The 16,132-nt window shown below is 34.8% G+C and overlaps 1 protein-coding gene across 8 annotated transcripts in view; it reads left to right on the top strand.

The window, feature by feature from the left end:
- LOC105319920 (EH domain-binding protein 1) overlaps window positions 1-2,877 on the top strand; it is a 50,309-nt gene extending 47,432 nt beyond the window's left edge. For all 8 annotated transcript variants that reach the window (XM_034470606.2, XM_034470599.2, XM_034470597.2 and 5 more), the window contains one exon: window positions 918-2,877. In XM_034470606.2, the coding sequence (XP_034326497.2) occupies window positions 918-999 (82 nt within the window). In that variant the 3' untranslated portion in view covers window positions 1,000-2,877. The remainder of the gene's footprint in view (window positions 1-917) is intronic.
- Window positions 2,878-16,132: the final 13,255 nt, after the last annotated feature.

Genomic DNA, 16,132 nt, shown 5'->3' with positions numbered 1-16,132 from the left:
AACGTCGTGCATTTTCTATTACAGCGTCAATAATTAAAATCAAAACTATAATTTGCAAAATAAAAACATATATGCGACCCTTCTACGTTCTGTGTGAGTGGAACTGTATTTTTTCTTCTAATACAAATAAAATTAAATTTGATTCGTAAACATCCTTTTGTTTAATACAATTCTATAAATGAATGTAAAATGGCTGGCACGGCACGTTTATAGGATCAAACTATGAGGACGGATAGTCTAAAAACCATCCGGTCAATTTCGTTTTAATTTGGCAAAAAGTTTACTTATACGTTAACCTTCCATTGCTGAAAATTTAAAGAAAATTGTATGTTTGTAATTTATCAAATATGAAATTGAAAATGAAAACCCTCATTTTTCTGTATAATCCTACATAAAATGTCGGTGATGAATCGGACATACGACCAAAATTTGAGCGCGACAAACAGATAAACTATCGATCCGGTCAATTTATTTTATATTTTGCACATAGTTTACTCAGAAGTTGACATTTCACTTTTAAAAAAATTAAAGGAAATCGTATGTTTGAAACATTCTCCCCCGTGACTCCTTAAAATGTATTTTTCAAACATTATACAAAGATATGTATTGCCGAAAATATTCAAACATGCTATAATTCTGACGTTGGCCCTCACTGTGACCTTGTCCTTATTTTGTGTTTATCTGAGTTTCAAATTTCAAGTAAACTGTTCAAGATACCACAAAACTTCATCCTTTACTAATACAATTCGGTACAAAAAATTATGAAAAAAGAGTCAGTAAGTCCAATTTTACTAGTGTGTAGATACAAGGTTCATTTTTTTATGCTATATACAAAAGTGGCATTAGGAGGGGCATTCAATCGCTATGGAAATACATATTTATGATACATAATTATGCTGTTTGTTTCTTTTATCAAGCATTGAAGATGATGAGCATTTGGATAGAAGGATAACTCAGGGTAAAATCCTACATGACAAAAAGGAATGCTGCATCCAGTGAAAAAAAAAAATGCTGCATTCAGTGAAAAAAAGGAATGCTGCATTCAGTGAAAAAAGGAATGCTGCATTCAGTGAAATGGCCACCAACAGAGTGTGTCTGGTTCCCTCGCCTACAGCTCGGTCTACCAGTTGAGGACACGACTTTACTGTGAAGTACTTGACATACTTATACAGAGCTATTGATGTTTCAGTACTGCTTGGATTTGTATTGTATGTACTGGCTTTATTCCAATTATCCGTAGAATTGGCTAAAAACCTGACATTTATAATGTCTGTTGTTTTGGGGTTTGTTGAGATTTTTTTTTCAAATAGAACCAGAAAAGTTGTTCCAATATTTTCCCCAAAAAGTAACATAAAAGCTAACTTTATGTCAAGAATGAGAATGCTGTAACTTAGAGAAATGTGAGTACTCGCAAAATTATTTACATCTGTTTATAATGTATGAAGATTGTTATTGCTAATAGTACAGTGTAACGTTAAAAAGTACTCCGGAAATCCTTACATCTGTGTGCACTGATGTTACTATGAATTGCATAACCAAGTTGTTGTACCATGGGAAAACAGCTTTATTTGTATATTGATTCAACATAATTGAGAATTTATTTCACAGTCATACACTTTCAATAATAAATGTTTTACATATTTTTTTCACGGAGGCTTCATCTTCATCATTTGAATCATTGCTAGGTGTTTTGCCTGTATTGTCAAGGCAAATGAGTACAAATACGTGTACGTAATATCATAATATTTTTCATGATATAATATATATAATACTGTTTTTGAAAATAAAACTACTGACTGAACAAAGTTCAGAATTTAACATTTTTTCAGCTTTTGGGTGGACTATGTAAGCTATATGTAACCTTTTGTACTGGTGAATATGCACGTAAGCACATTTCAGTGTATTTATACTTAAATAATTTGAGGGGTGGGAATGTAATTCCACGCCAAGCCCTAATTGTGAAGGAATCACCTTCTAGCTGTCTCTTCAGTTGTGGGACACCCCTGATATTTTTCTTACATTTCTGGGACACCCCTGATATTTTTCTTACATTTCTGGGACATCCCTGGTATTTTCCTTACATTTTTGAACACCCCTGGTATTTTCTTATATTTTTTTGGGACACCTTCCTTATTTTCCAGGTGTGCTCCCGACCCAATCTGCCTTATTCATTTTATAGAGCTTACTACCCCGGTATTCTAAATTCATGTTTTGTGTTTAAATGGTGCATTTTGGCATAATTGTATGAGCTACATGAATTAAATATAATGGCGGATATCTCATCGACTGATGTTTTTGCTAAATTATTTCAAGTAGGGTTTATTCAAATGGACAATCTTGATGTGTAGCAGTAAGGGGATGGGTTTTGATAATGGTTACTATGACCAGTTGAATCAGTATTATGGCTTGTCCTATATTGAAGATTTATTGTAGGCTCCAGCAAAATGAACTATTTTGTCATCTTTGCAAAAGTGATGAAAACTTTTTCAGAGTTTGTAAAAGATTTTTCAAAAACTGGGCATTAAGAGGTTTGTCTTTGTATTTCATGAAAAAAATTATATTGGATGTATTTTGGAATAGCGTACATGTATTCAATTATATGTCCAATTCATGGAGAATGTAAAAAAAAAAAACTACATAAAATACTCATTAGACTTTATAAGACACTGTAGCTTTATTTTTTAACTGTCAGATTGTTTTTTTTTTAATGATGAGACAGATTTGTCCTGCTCTGGTTTGTTCGTCTGTAGAGGTTAGATGTATATTGATGTATGCATTGAGATAGACTGTTCAGTTGTGGTGCTTTATTTGTTGCCATATATATATAAACCCATGTATTTGTCAGAATATTGTACTGAAATAAACATCTCAAAATATTATGACTTTTATATTCATACCTTTCAGACTTCAAATCTGTGGTTTTTTAACAGACTGTCTCTCTGTTGAGCATGATAGTAAGCCAAAATCCTGTGGCCTAATTGCAAGTACACCCCATTGTCTCTGAACCTGCTTTTACTTTAAGAGTCTTCAAACTCCCTGTATAGTTGGGTGTAATGAGGGTGAATTTCAGGTGTACCCGAGATGTCCCCATTGACCCTTCACTGCGCTTTCTCTGACAGCTGGAGATGACGAGAGATGCCTTTTTCTGGCAAAATTATTAATTTTTTAATTTTTCTCCAGCAGTTTTCCCTATCCACGTTGGTATAGCATACAAAAGCCTCGTTTTTAGATTGCTACTCCGCTGTAGTTCTTCTCCGGAGAGGTTCGTCAACTGTTGACAGGTTTTTGTAAAGTTATTAAAATGCAGAATAAATAAACCTGTAGGACCTCTCGGGAAATGGGTCCGTTTTCTTTCGCGGGTGAGGAGAGCGATGCGGGTCGAGCTAGGGTACTTACAAACTGTCGGTGAAGCGAGTTGGCTGACATTCCGACTGTGCATCGCTCGTCCATGTTGGTCGCCGGACCACACAAACACCCCTTGTATTGATTGATGGCCCAAACACTGCCATCTTTAGTCTGCACGAGTGTCTTGGTAAAAATATTGGTCGTTTGAAGTCCATTTTGCCGGCGGGGAGAGTAGGTCAATTTGTTGCTGGGGAGAGAGAGGATGTGGGAGGTATATTGTGTGCTACGATTGCAAGTGGGTCCGCTAATGAACATAGAAGAATACCCTGTCTGTCTATACAGATGAGTTCAAAACACTTTTACTTTATCCGTAAGAATGTTTAAAAATGAGAAGAGATTTGGGGAGAACAATGGCATGTTTTGGGTTTCCTTTCAATATGTCGCACGTAAAATGTACAATGTGATTTCAGAAGCCTGCAAATTGCTGCAAGACGATTTGCACAGTGGGACCATCTGTTTCTAACCTAGCGGTCAAGCAAGTTTAGCGACATTTTCCGTCTGATAAAATGCAATCAAATCATCCGCCAATATTAATCGTAATAACTATCAATAGAAATGAAAGAGAAGTCCCGTTTGAATACGAGGAGACCGAAGCACCTGCAGCGGCTTCGGTAAGGAGACTTAATCAGTTTACAAAGTAATTAATTAGCAACGCTTTGTAATGCCGTTATGTACGCTACTTTTACGTTTTCTCTTCATTGAGATGTCGTGAAAAGACGCACAAGTCTTCAAAAGCCGCAAGCTCGGAGTGATTGCTCACCTATGTTACCTTAGATCGATAGCGCAGACTTCTGCGGTTGGAAACTTCGTTCCGTGGTAACATTAAAAATAAAAATACCCTAAGATGGCTTTCTTTGGCTGTAAATGGGTAGATTATTACAATAAGAGCATCTTCTGTCACTTGGTAGTCACTGAAGTTCATCATTTTCGCATAATGTTTGATAATGGCACTGATTAGCGCTCACGCTGACCGTCGGTCCCTTTATATTCTGATTAGTTTTAACACATTTCATACGAGATTTTTTTCTGTTGTTTTCCATTCCATTAGATCTTGGACGGGAATATCACAATATTAGGTGACAAGAGAAAATATCTTATTGGAAAAAACCGTTATTTGATGGATAAAAACAGAACTGAGTGAATTAGATTGTCTGTCGAAGTACCGCACGCGACACGCGCACCCTTTCATCTTTTGTAGCTTTTGCGCGCTGTTCCTCTTTGTAGCGCGCGAAGGTGACGTCGCTTTCACGGTTTCCTTGATGACCGAGCGCGTGCACCAGCAGGCGATTTGTGGTGTATGCTAACGAGGTGCGGTTCCGGGTAGTGTTTAATTGATTCTAGAAGTTTTTGGAAAGGGTCGGTGTATTTCCGATCTTTTAGTCAAGGAGGTCAAATCATTTTTTGACCCCAATATTTTAGAACTTAACCGTACGACAATTTCTTTTGGTCGCCAATTTGCTGGTTTTATTCTTGATGAAATGTATCACAATTATTTCTAGTGTGACCACATGGTGGAATAAAGGGTGTTGAACGAAAACTATAAGAGTCCCCTACAAGTAAAATAGGACAGGATGTGGGCCCATACCTCTAATTTGGACCATCCTTAGAGTTTATTTTTCGAAAAATAAAAGGCGATGTACTTGCAAGATGACCTTTTACCATGATAGGGTTCTTCAGATCTCAGCGTGTTGTACGCCTCTAAATAGCCAGAGTCCGCTTGACCAGTGTACCTAACTGTGTGGACGAACCAGTAATGACGAAACAAGACCAAAACGTGCGTAACACCCCCATTACCCGTCGCCCGTGGGTCGTCTAACAATGGGTAATGGATTTACAGTCGTAATCATTAGCTTCCAATAAACATATTTTTACTTTTTTATTTCTTTATTCTAGTTGAAAGATATTGTCGTCGCGTTTTCCCCTGTGCTTGATGTATTCAGAGGGAACGCCTCAATTACCATACAGGTAGACGCGAGTAATTGTCAGATTAGGATGTTTTACCTTGTGGGTTGCATAATTTGTTTGAGAGTACACTTTTAACAAGATTGAGCTGACCGATACCTTCTCACCCGCTGAGAGGGACTTGTCCCTCAAATTCTACGCTACATTAAAACGAGAACTTTGAAATGAATATTTGACCTGATTACATTTTCCTCAATCTATATACCTCTTTTGATATATAAACTAATTGAAATACATTATTTAATTTGACTGAACAATAACAATATGCGCTATAAATTAAAACATTAATTGACGATTAAAATAACTAAGCGTTCTTTGAACTTTCAAATACAAGTTTTCTATGACGCATCTTGTTGTTTGTGAGTTGTACAAGGAGTCGCTCTCCTCGCCTTCTTGAGGTGATAAGGTTGTTCGGTGCCTCTCATAGACCCAGTAATCAGCAAGTCGGCTTCTTTTGAAGTTTTACCCCAAAAGGGTGAAAAAAAAAGAATCGCGACTGCGAAATTTTATCTTGTTTCCGTTCTAAAGATATCCAGACTTTAGCTTTTTTAATCCGCATGGGTCGGCGAAAAGAGTTCTGCGGGGCGCTGTGCCCTAACACTCCGCGGCGAGAAAATCCGGATTAAGTTCCTTGAGCTCTTTGGTCGGCTCGGCTTCAGTGAGATTACTGGAGCCTAGGGGGAGCCACCGTACCGGCATAGCGGTAAAGCACGGGGGACGGAGCTGGTCGTCGCGGGACCGTCAGGTCTCCCACTGTCCCGAACAAAACTAATCTTTCTTGATCACTCCATTCGTGTTTCTCTTCAAGAGAGTTATATATTTTTGCGCTGTCCTCAAAATTTTTTGTCTTCAATTACTTTTCTTTCATTACTGTATCAAATCAGAAAACTTACCCGTTTTGATTTTCTTAAATGTGGTATTAGATTCAAAAAGTAGTTTTATAGCCATGTACTTAACTTAATTTGATTTTATCGAATAAAATTCAATAAACGACACTATCAAATTTTATTTTTTTTAATTTATCAGAATAGTTTACCATTGTGCAATTTTTAATATAAATAATATGTAATTGTGCAATTTTTAATATAAATAATATGTAAAAATATTCTGTGAACAGTATTTCGGTATTTTAAGCCTAGTTGTTTTTTTGGTACATGTGTACAGTAATGCGCGGGAAGTGGAATGTGTATTTCATCTGAAGGACCTAGATCGTCCTGTCCTTTACTGAAGTGTTGTGTCAAATCTAGAATCCAGGTAGAGTCCAGGTGTTCAAAATCCCCGCGTACATGACAGTTACGTACTTGTCCGCTCACAACTACATGCTCAAGTAGAATATCTCTTCTTTTTTATTTTTCCAGACTGTTAAAAACTCAGTTATAAGGGGAAAACTATATGTTTTACATTCAATAAATGGCTGGTGTCAAGATAGGGTAGGCGTTCAAAACGCATCTCTAAAAAAGGTATGTTTCTTGATGTCATAGAGAACATTTTAATTAATCGTTATTTAACAATAGATAACTATATTTAGGAATTGGGCGATTCATAGAATAGTCGAAATACGGGCTTAGAGTTATATCTGCATTTCCTGAGCCCCGGCCACTTGAGCAGTTTCGTTTCCTGTAGGAACACTTTCGAATCCTTTGCTTTATGTTTTTTCTCTTAACGAAACTTACTAAAAGAAAACGATTCCCTATCGAGTAAGTTGGCTTTTGGCTTTGTATTTATGATATTTTTGTTTTTTTAAGTGTGTCTAGGCTAAATCTGTACGTAAAGAAGATATTCGAAAAAAAACAACCCAAAAAACAATTACTTATATTAGCTTATATTAGCTTATGTTCTCTTTGAACTGAAAACATGAAATGTAATTATCGATAAGAAATATTGAAGTATTTATTGTGAGTAGATAAATTTTCAAGCTCTTTATCCTGCAAATTGCGTCTTAAAATGAAGATTGTTTATAACAAAGGTGCGAGTTTCTTTCGTCATCAGGTGAAAATTTGATTAAATAATGAGGGCATATACCGGTATGACGTCATAAACGTGACGGAAAACCTTTTTACACGTGAGAATTCCTGTTTGCTTGATAATGTTCGGCCTTTTAGATGACCGGATGGTCATTTTAGACTGTATTGTTCTCCTTGAGAAAAAGAGTTCTATAAAAAGATATGGGAAAATACTCAAAATTAAAAGCTAAAATTTATATTAGAAAAATGTCCTTACTAAATAATAGTTTATAGCTTAACAAATCTCATCTTAAAAAAATTAAGGTAGATTTGATAGATAATTTGATGACCATCCAGCCACCTTAAACCAAACAATACATATTTATTGTACAATGCATTTCACAATAACTTTATGCATTTGATCTGGGTACTTTGTGTTAAAATTTTATCGTCCGTACACTTGAATTTCGTAGTGGCAATTAAATCTTCTGGTTTCCATTCCATTTCCGTGCGCTTCTCCTCGGTGATACGTGTTCTTCCGTAAAACCGACCTCAGTTTCCAATTATATACCAGTTTTTCCCATTTGGAGCTGTAAGCTATTGAAATATAGGAAATATCTCCTTAAAATTCGAGATTTTTAATTCATTATTGTAAACGATCAATTCAAAAAGTTTTATTTTATATCATTTGGGATTATTTTGAAGTAAGTAATACAAATAATTTGCACTTTCTGTTTTAGATGACAATTAATGAAATTTGCGTACCAGATAGCATTTATTCTGCGAAATATCACGAGATATCACCGGGATCTTCACAGTACGATTTCGTTTTTTTTATTAGAATATAACGGTATAATTCTGCTAGTATTGGTTTCTTGATTAATAAGATAGCAGGTTTTTATTTAACAATTAAACTGCCGTTATTCAATGTCGTCCGCGGCGGAAGGACAAGCCGACAAGTTCCTGCCACTTCGTGCAAAGTGTTTGTGCTCGGATGGCCCTCGTTCACGGGAGTCTAATTTATCTCGGAAATATAGACTCCGAATTGATTAATTTTCTTTTTATGTATATATTGCAGTGTCTGCACTTGACCGATTCTGACTTTTATCCGTAGAATTACGAATGAATTCAACCGCGCTCCGATTCCGGTTTTCTTGGACGGTGATTGTTCTGCGCGCGTCAAGTGTGCGCACATCGCTACTCCTATTCGCACGTGGTTTGTCGCCGTATTTCAATGCACTGTGTTTTCCGGCTCCATTTCCGCCGCGTTGAAAGGTAGTGCTTTTAAGGAGACAATTGAATAACACAAATTTCCGATATTCTAAAGTAAAACATCGTCAATCGATCGTCATAAGATTGCTTCCAAGCTAAGGGAGAAAAGCTCGGTCGGGGTTACCAACGAAAGAAATCTATACAACAAAACGTATCTGTTAACTTTATACATTGATAAAAAAACCCCACAGATCTTAATTGTTTAATTTTCAAAATAAAAATGTTTCTTAATGAATAACTAGAGGGATTTTCCAGCGTGCTTTCGATTTCCGGAGGAAGTTAATTTCGCCACCTTTTATCGGTTCTACTTGAGAGGTCTGTTGTTTCTAGAACCTGAGTTAGACACGACTTTAGCAGGAAGTTGTAGGACAGTTTTAAAAAAAATCACCAGGACTTAAATGCTTTGTCTTAGTATATTTGGATCAGAGAAGGCTTAGGGAAACTCGTGACCAGGGTCCTGCTTGCAGGCGTTGGTCATTACCAACTTGCGCCACTATCTGGACAGCAAATTACCACTGTCCTACGCTCTCTCTAGTTCTCTGATTTTTATGAGGTTTTTGGCCTTATAACGTCTGGTCTTCTGCTGATATTTGTTTATGGTTCTTTGTTGTCAATTACACTACGATGATTTTATACGAATATTTAAATCCACAGTCGTTAAAACTATAGCAACGTGCAACCAACCGCGTGGCCAAATTAAACCTGCTAGGTTCCTCTTCGTTTGCACCAATAAAAGTTGGTGCAGAGTAATATTTTCTCATACCCAACTGTGTTATTTAATTTAAAAATGATATCGTCTATCTGTTGGTGGTTCTTGGCAAATTTAGGATTAATATTTGTTATAGACATATAATGACAAGTATTGCGCACGACGTTTTAAATTAAAATCGTATAGTTTTTCTGGGCTTTTATCGTGTATGCTTCGTCTTTCTTTTAAACATATACACACTACATGGGTTTGTTCTGAAGTCACATTAATTAATCAGATTTTCAAATCTGCAGATGACTAAGTCATTGATAATTTTATACGATCGCCGTAAAAATGGCAAATTATAGTGAAGTGCAGCGTGAGCGAGTTAGATATGGCCACCCATAGATAAATGTAGCAAATTGTGTGCGATTCGCACGCGACCTTTTCCATCTTCCTGTTGGTTAGCGTGCGCGGACCGGCTCGCAAGAAAACGTGTTTGGAAACGATAAGGAAATCTGACTTGTCATCTAACTGATTCGTCGGCTGGTCCGGCAATTGGTAGGTTCTCTCGTTGCTTTTTCATTCAATTTGAAAGCTATCACCCATCGACAGTCGGGGTGATTGGAGGCCGATAGTATCAACCAAGAGATTTCCATTTCTCTTAAAACAAAAGAATAGTTGGTATGTTACAACGGTGTATCCTAATTCAAGGGGATTACATCGTCTTACGCCGGCGGCCATTGAAAATGGAAATAATATCCTGATTCTGTCATTCGTGACGTAAGGTGGTCCCGAACCATAGCCTCATCCGGAGCATTTTCATAAAAGATGCTATGCATCATGGGTATAAGTTGACACATTAGTTTAAATGTACTGTGTTTGAAAATCACGATAACGAAAATTTGATTGCATTCTCCACATGTAGCTTAGAGTTGATATAAGTTAAAATTATGAAATATAAACACTGATCAAAGCAAATAATTACTCAAACATTCAGAGGAATTCAATTAGTGTCCTCTCACAATGCCTGTATTTTTTGGGATTTGCGGGTAAATATGATTTAGCCTGGTGAACACAGCACTGACACTGGCACTTCCGGTGGTCTGCAAACATGGCTGCGCGCCATACACCCTTATCATAGAATGGATGAATATCCTGCTAATATTGACTAACTTGACCATACCTTGTTTACCATGACACGTGTAGAAAGCTCTTTATTTACAGAGCTTAAAGAATGTCTCTCTTGTTCTCGAATGTCGTGCAGACATCAAGGGTTTTCATTTCACTTACGTGAGATGCATATATAATATGCGTTTGTTGTGCTCGATTTCTGTTCAGTTATCTTTCAAATTAAAATTTACTGCATGGAACTAAAAATGAAACAATACTTAAAGCATCTAATAAACATGTCATCCTCAGATCCTTCGTCCAAATGGTAGGAAAGCTTTTGTTTAAAATTAAAAAAATATCAGTCTCTTGTGGCAATCGAAGTAATGGTGTAACGTAACAATTATGCAAGTTTGTTTATGCGCAATGCGGACTAAGTGTCCACTTGCCCACTTCGGTGTGTTACGTCCCCGGATGTACGTCCCTGTGGTCAATGACCCAGTATGTCAATGATAAGACAAAACAGAGTTACCCAATACTGCGCCATACTGAGAGATCGGGGACATGGTGAAGCAGTGAATCTGTGCGACCCATGACACTTGGCCCCTATGTAACACGCTCTTATCGTCAGTATTACTGTCACATTTTGTCTTCATTTCGGTCGATTAGGGCGACCTTTTTCCTTATCCAAGGATCAGAAGACGTACTGAGACACCAAACATGTAATGCATCACTGCAAAGCTATATCTATGTATGCAAGTTTATGGTCAATTATTAATTGTATGTTATTTTGGAAGCTTTTGGATTTTTTTTTCAAATTTCCTTGAACAGAATAGCGTACAATAGTTTGTGATTATTGTGAAATTAATTGCGTTTCCGATGAATAAAATTTCCTGAAGTGGCAAACCACATACTGCTATACGGTTGTAACTATTTCATAACTTTTTCAACTTGTTTTGATATTACATAGATTAGATACTCATTCAAAAATCCATAATTATGAAAAAAAAATGATGAATTTTGGAAATGTGATGCTCCCGGAATTAAAAGTTTGCCGTGCATTTAAAAATTAAAATGTACATTTTTCAGTGCCTTAGCCTGTGATAACACTACGTATCGATTTTGTACTATACAGTCCAATAAATTCAAATGACGTATGATTGGGACGAAAACAGAGTTTGCTTATTAATATTTAATCGTACAATTGCTGAAAATTGTATAAAACGAAGAATCAGTCTTCAAATATTATGAGGTAAATATCCCCTCATAATACCCAAAGAACGATTCCTTAAATAATATTCGATATAATATCTTCATCAAATAAACTTATTGAAAGTTATTTACCGCCTACATTCATTATTTTGATTGGGTGACGTGTGTATTGGTGTAATACCCTCTATTATTAATTAGCGACTGTTATGATGCGTTGTCTTCGAACAAGAGCCGACCAGGCGACATGCAAATTAATTAATATTATATGACGACACCAGTCCGTGTCTTTATTCCATGATTGTGATTGCAGTAAGATATACTATACTAGTATGCAACTAGCATGATATGTTTGCACATACAATAATATTGAATTTGTTGTTCAACATGTAGGGAGAGGTCTAATTAAGTTTTTATAACTTATGCCCAATCCCATTGTATTATATATTGCAATTATATATGTTCAAATCATATCGAACGCAAATACAAGCGCACGATTGGTTAATTAAGTTGATCATATGATTCATTTTAGTTAACTTGATTTGAACCCTGGAACCCTGGTAATATGTCATAAGTACTTATAAGATCTTATTTCCGTGTGTATTGCTCTTTGAAAATCTTACCTGAAGGTTTTTCAACCCTCCCCACAATGTCTGCGAGACTACATGTACTTTAATCATGTGGATTTTTTTTATTTTTGAAAAATTCCACGTACATTTTTTTATTTTGATCCAAGGAGCGATGTACGTTGATGTAATACTCGTGTTTGTCAGCAGCTGAAATAAAAACGATTTTATAAAATCAAATGTGTATGCATGTTATAAAATAAAGATGGACGGAGTTTTCTGTTGATTTCCATGGTTTTTGGTAAAGCGTGAGGTGTAGAGATAATTCGAAATGGTTCTTTCCAATTCACAAAAGAGCGTACATGTATGACAGGTTAATTTCAATCCATTTTTTTTTCTAAAAAGGAGTCAATCATAACTTTCATTTACTCAATGCAAAGATACCAGGCAATTTGAATAATTAGAATCTGTTCATATGATTTTTGTGCAATTTGGTGGTCTATCATTGAAGAATGCATAACTTCTTTTTTTTTTATAAAAGACCTGACATTTTGACATGATCATAACTAGTTCAGAAACTATGCACATCAATTTTCAAGGTCATATCTAAAGGTCAAAATATGATGACACCATATATGATTTTAAATAAATTTTCACTTCTGTCAAATATTTTAAAACTCAAATTCATGTAAAACTCATGCATGATTACGTTTCCTCTATTTGAGATATATCTTAATAAAAGGGTCATAAAAATTATACCGATAAATTTTATTGGAATTTGAATTGTAAATTTTTTTCTTGGCCTTTAACGGTTGCTGCAAATTTTTGTATTTGAAGATAATTCACAAGCACTATTCTTATATTATGCTGCATCAATAATTACTGCAAGCTACCAGTTAGAATATATTCCAGCGTATTTTAGTAAAAGAACAAAAAAAAAGGGGGGGGGGGGTTCTCCTGAATATCAGCAATGAAGAAAAATATTAATATTTTAAGAAATTTTTAATTTTATGAGATATTCGGCATAGCTGTTTTAATCTTCCTTGTATACCGAGTATATGATTCGTATGTTAGAGAAACTGTCGTCCTTCCAGTTACACCTGTACTTTTTGTAGCACTCTATCAAATAGCTTTGCTGTTGAATATCTCCTCGGTTCGTTGTAAAATTTCCATTTTTTTTTTTTTATATCTATTAGATATGAATTTCAGAAATTGCATTGTTATGTAATATACATATTAGATGTGAACAGAAGTCCAAAGAGCTTTAAAAGTCTCTTCTCTACTGTTTTAAAGCAATATGAGCTGTATTTTTTAGAATTTAATTTTGCTGCAAAAACCTGCTAGTATGGTTAGTGTGCATGTAAATTAAACTCTTATGATAAAAAGGTTTGAAATACTCATTAATTTTCATCAGAAGAAAGATTTTTCTTCAAAGGAATATATAGCAGATCAATTTTTGTACAGGACGACAATAATTCAATTTTGGTTCATTGAAGGCTTCTTTACGGCTTTTCCAATAAAAATATGGCTAACAGAACTTTATTAACCATGATATTTTGTCATTTTATTCAAAAATAACATTTTTCGTAAAAAAAATTTTCAGCATGAAAATTGCAGCTCATATTGCTTTAACAGCTGTATTTTATATACATGCTTTAAATATATTTATGGTATATGCTTAGCGTAGAAAACAAGCGAAAAAAACTACTAAAAGTTATTTAGCAGTGGTCCCGACTTTTTATCTGACATGTGCTTAACAGCGAAAAAATACACATTTTCTTCGTTCGTCAATGATTCTTTTCTCCACAGTAAAGCACGCATACTAGCAGTGTACGATACGGTTGTACAATAATTCCTTCATATTCCCAGTTACTTCGTAATTCATGTTGGAATGAAAACAGTGATAAGCATCCCAAGGTTTACCACAGAAGCATAAATACCAGTAACGCTGTGTTTTATGCACTGGTCATTATTTGAATCACAGTAATATCTGAGTCTTGGGTAGAAAATGTTCGTCAAATTTTTATTACTAAATGATAAGTAAAAAGAGTGAGTTTAATTTAAGTCCATATTGTTATTTAACTATGAAGTTAATTCTGTAGCATTTGAAATTAATGGCAAAACAATCCATGAATTTAAAGGAATGTGATATTTTTTTATTTCATTAATATAGATAAATATTATTTGTGTATTTAGATAAGTTTTTTCTTATTGAGGAAAGTATGGATAAAACAATTATAAAGTATAATTTATACATTGAAGTTAAATCGTTCGTTCTTTCTTCACGAAGTGTTTTTATTTCTATAGCCGTTCCCTTTCAAAATGGATCCAGGTATCAACTGACGAAATAGACTTTGAACAAAGCAACTGGTATGTTGTTTTGCCTCTATGTTATTTACGAAGTTGTATGATAGGCAAGCATTGTAAAACCTCGCATAATTAAGAACTTATTTAACAATTTGGATATGGTGATTGCCCTGTGTGCGACTAGGAAGGAACGTCAAACATAAGGTGGGGGGATAACAGTTTGTGCGCTTCAGTTCAGGTGTACCTTGACCTTCAGCATCCACTGTTGTTTTTCCTACCGTCATTAAAAGCAGACAACCTCTATCACTCCCGCTATCTCTGTCTGTATTTGTCTGCAGCAGTGATAACATTTCAGATTTAATTGAAAATACTCAAATTAAAAACCCCTGCAATTTGACGAAACACGATTGTGTATAATTTATTTGAAAGGATTGTCAATGAATAATATTTCTGGGTGATTTTTACATAATAATGATAAAACAAAAAAATACATACGACAGATTCTCGTGATATTTCATTTGAACTGAGCATGTGTGCTCTTTATAAGGAAGTTCTGTATCAGAAACCGGTCTACATTGGTTGTCACGTCTAAAGCCTATAGAACATTTATTTCCATGAAGATGCTCATTTTACACATGTTGACAGGAATTTAGGTGTTTTAATTCCCGTGTTTAAACCCTCGTATTCGTTTATTTGACGAGTGAAATTTGAAAAGAAAAAAAAAATGCCATAAATTTTTTTCCACACACATTTTATGTATATATATATATATATATATATATATATATATATATATATATATATATATATATATATATATATATATATATATATATATATATATATATATATATATATATTCCATTGTTAGAAGTGTTTAATTCTGCTCAGATATTTGAATACGTAATCAAATAAAGTTAAAACTGTAAACTAAAAAACAGACATGAAACCGGGCTGCTTTAGGGAGGCTTAGTGCTTGGAATATGCTCCGTTATAATCAATAAATCTGCAACGAAATGGTTTTGTGCATATGTCCATTGTGCAGTCAAAATGTGACGTAGCAGAGACAAAAACAAAACTGTGCTATGTCCATGTTGTTTGGTATGTTTTTTGTCCTACACAATAGCATTCATTAGAAGTAATTTTACTTACACCCAGAACACCAGATCGTACATTTTAATAAATATGAGTTTAAAGCATGTCACAAAATGACACTCGTTGGAACTACATGTACAAACCAGACAAAGCCAACACGTTTATTGACTGGCCTAACCTCTTTTATCTCCGACTTGTTACATTTCTTTACACGGCGAACAATAAAGCCATTATAAAGATTCATAATTCTCGTTAATCCTCCAAATTACAAAAATCACAAATTGTCAAAAACAGATTAAGCGTGTTTTTTCTGGTAAGGTTTCGACCATAACAACCCGATAAGAACTGAAGCGTCAGGTTGGGACGCGAGACAGAAAGGACGGAACACAAACACCTGTCCATTGTGCATTAATCAACAAAAATAATTTGAAGTAAATAAAATTTTATTCTTTATCAAAATAGTGGTGAAAAATGATGGATTTTAGAAGTAGTTTGATATACGTGAAGATAATAATTCCTCTTAATCTTAAACTGCATTAATTTCATATTCAATAATTTTTTTGGTTGAAATTTGA

This window comes from Magallana gigas, chromosome 6 (assembly GCF_963853765.1).
Source record: "Magallana gigas chromosome 6, xbMagGiga1.1, whole genome shotgun sequence".
In the NCBI taxonomy this organism is placed as follows: Eukaryota; Metazoa; Mollusca; class Bivalvia; order Ostreida; family Ostreidae; genus Magallana; species Magallana gigas.
The sequence above is the reverse complement of the archived record's forward strand: the minus strand, read 5'-3'. Positions and strand labels throughout refer to the sequence as shown.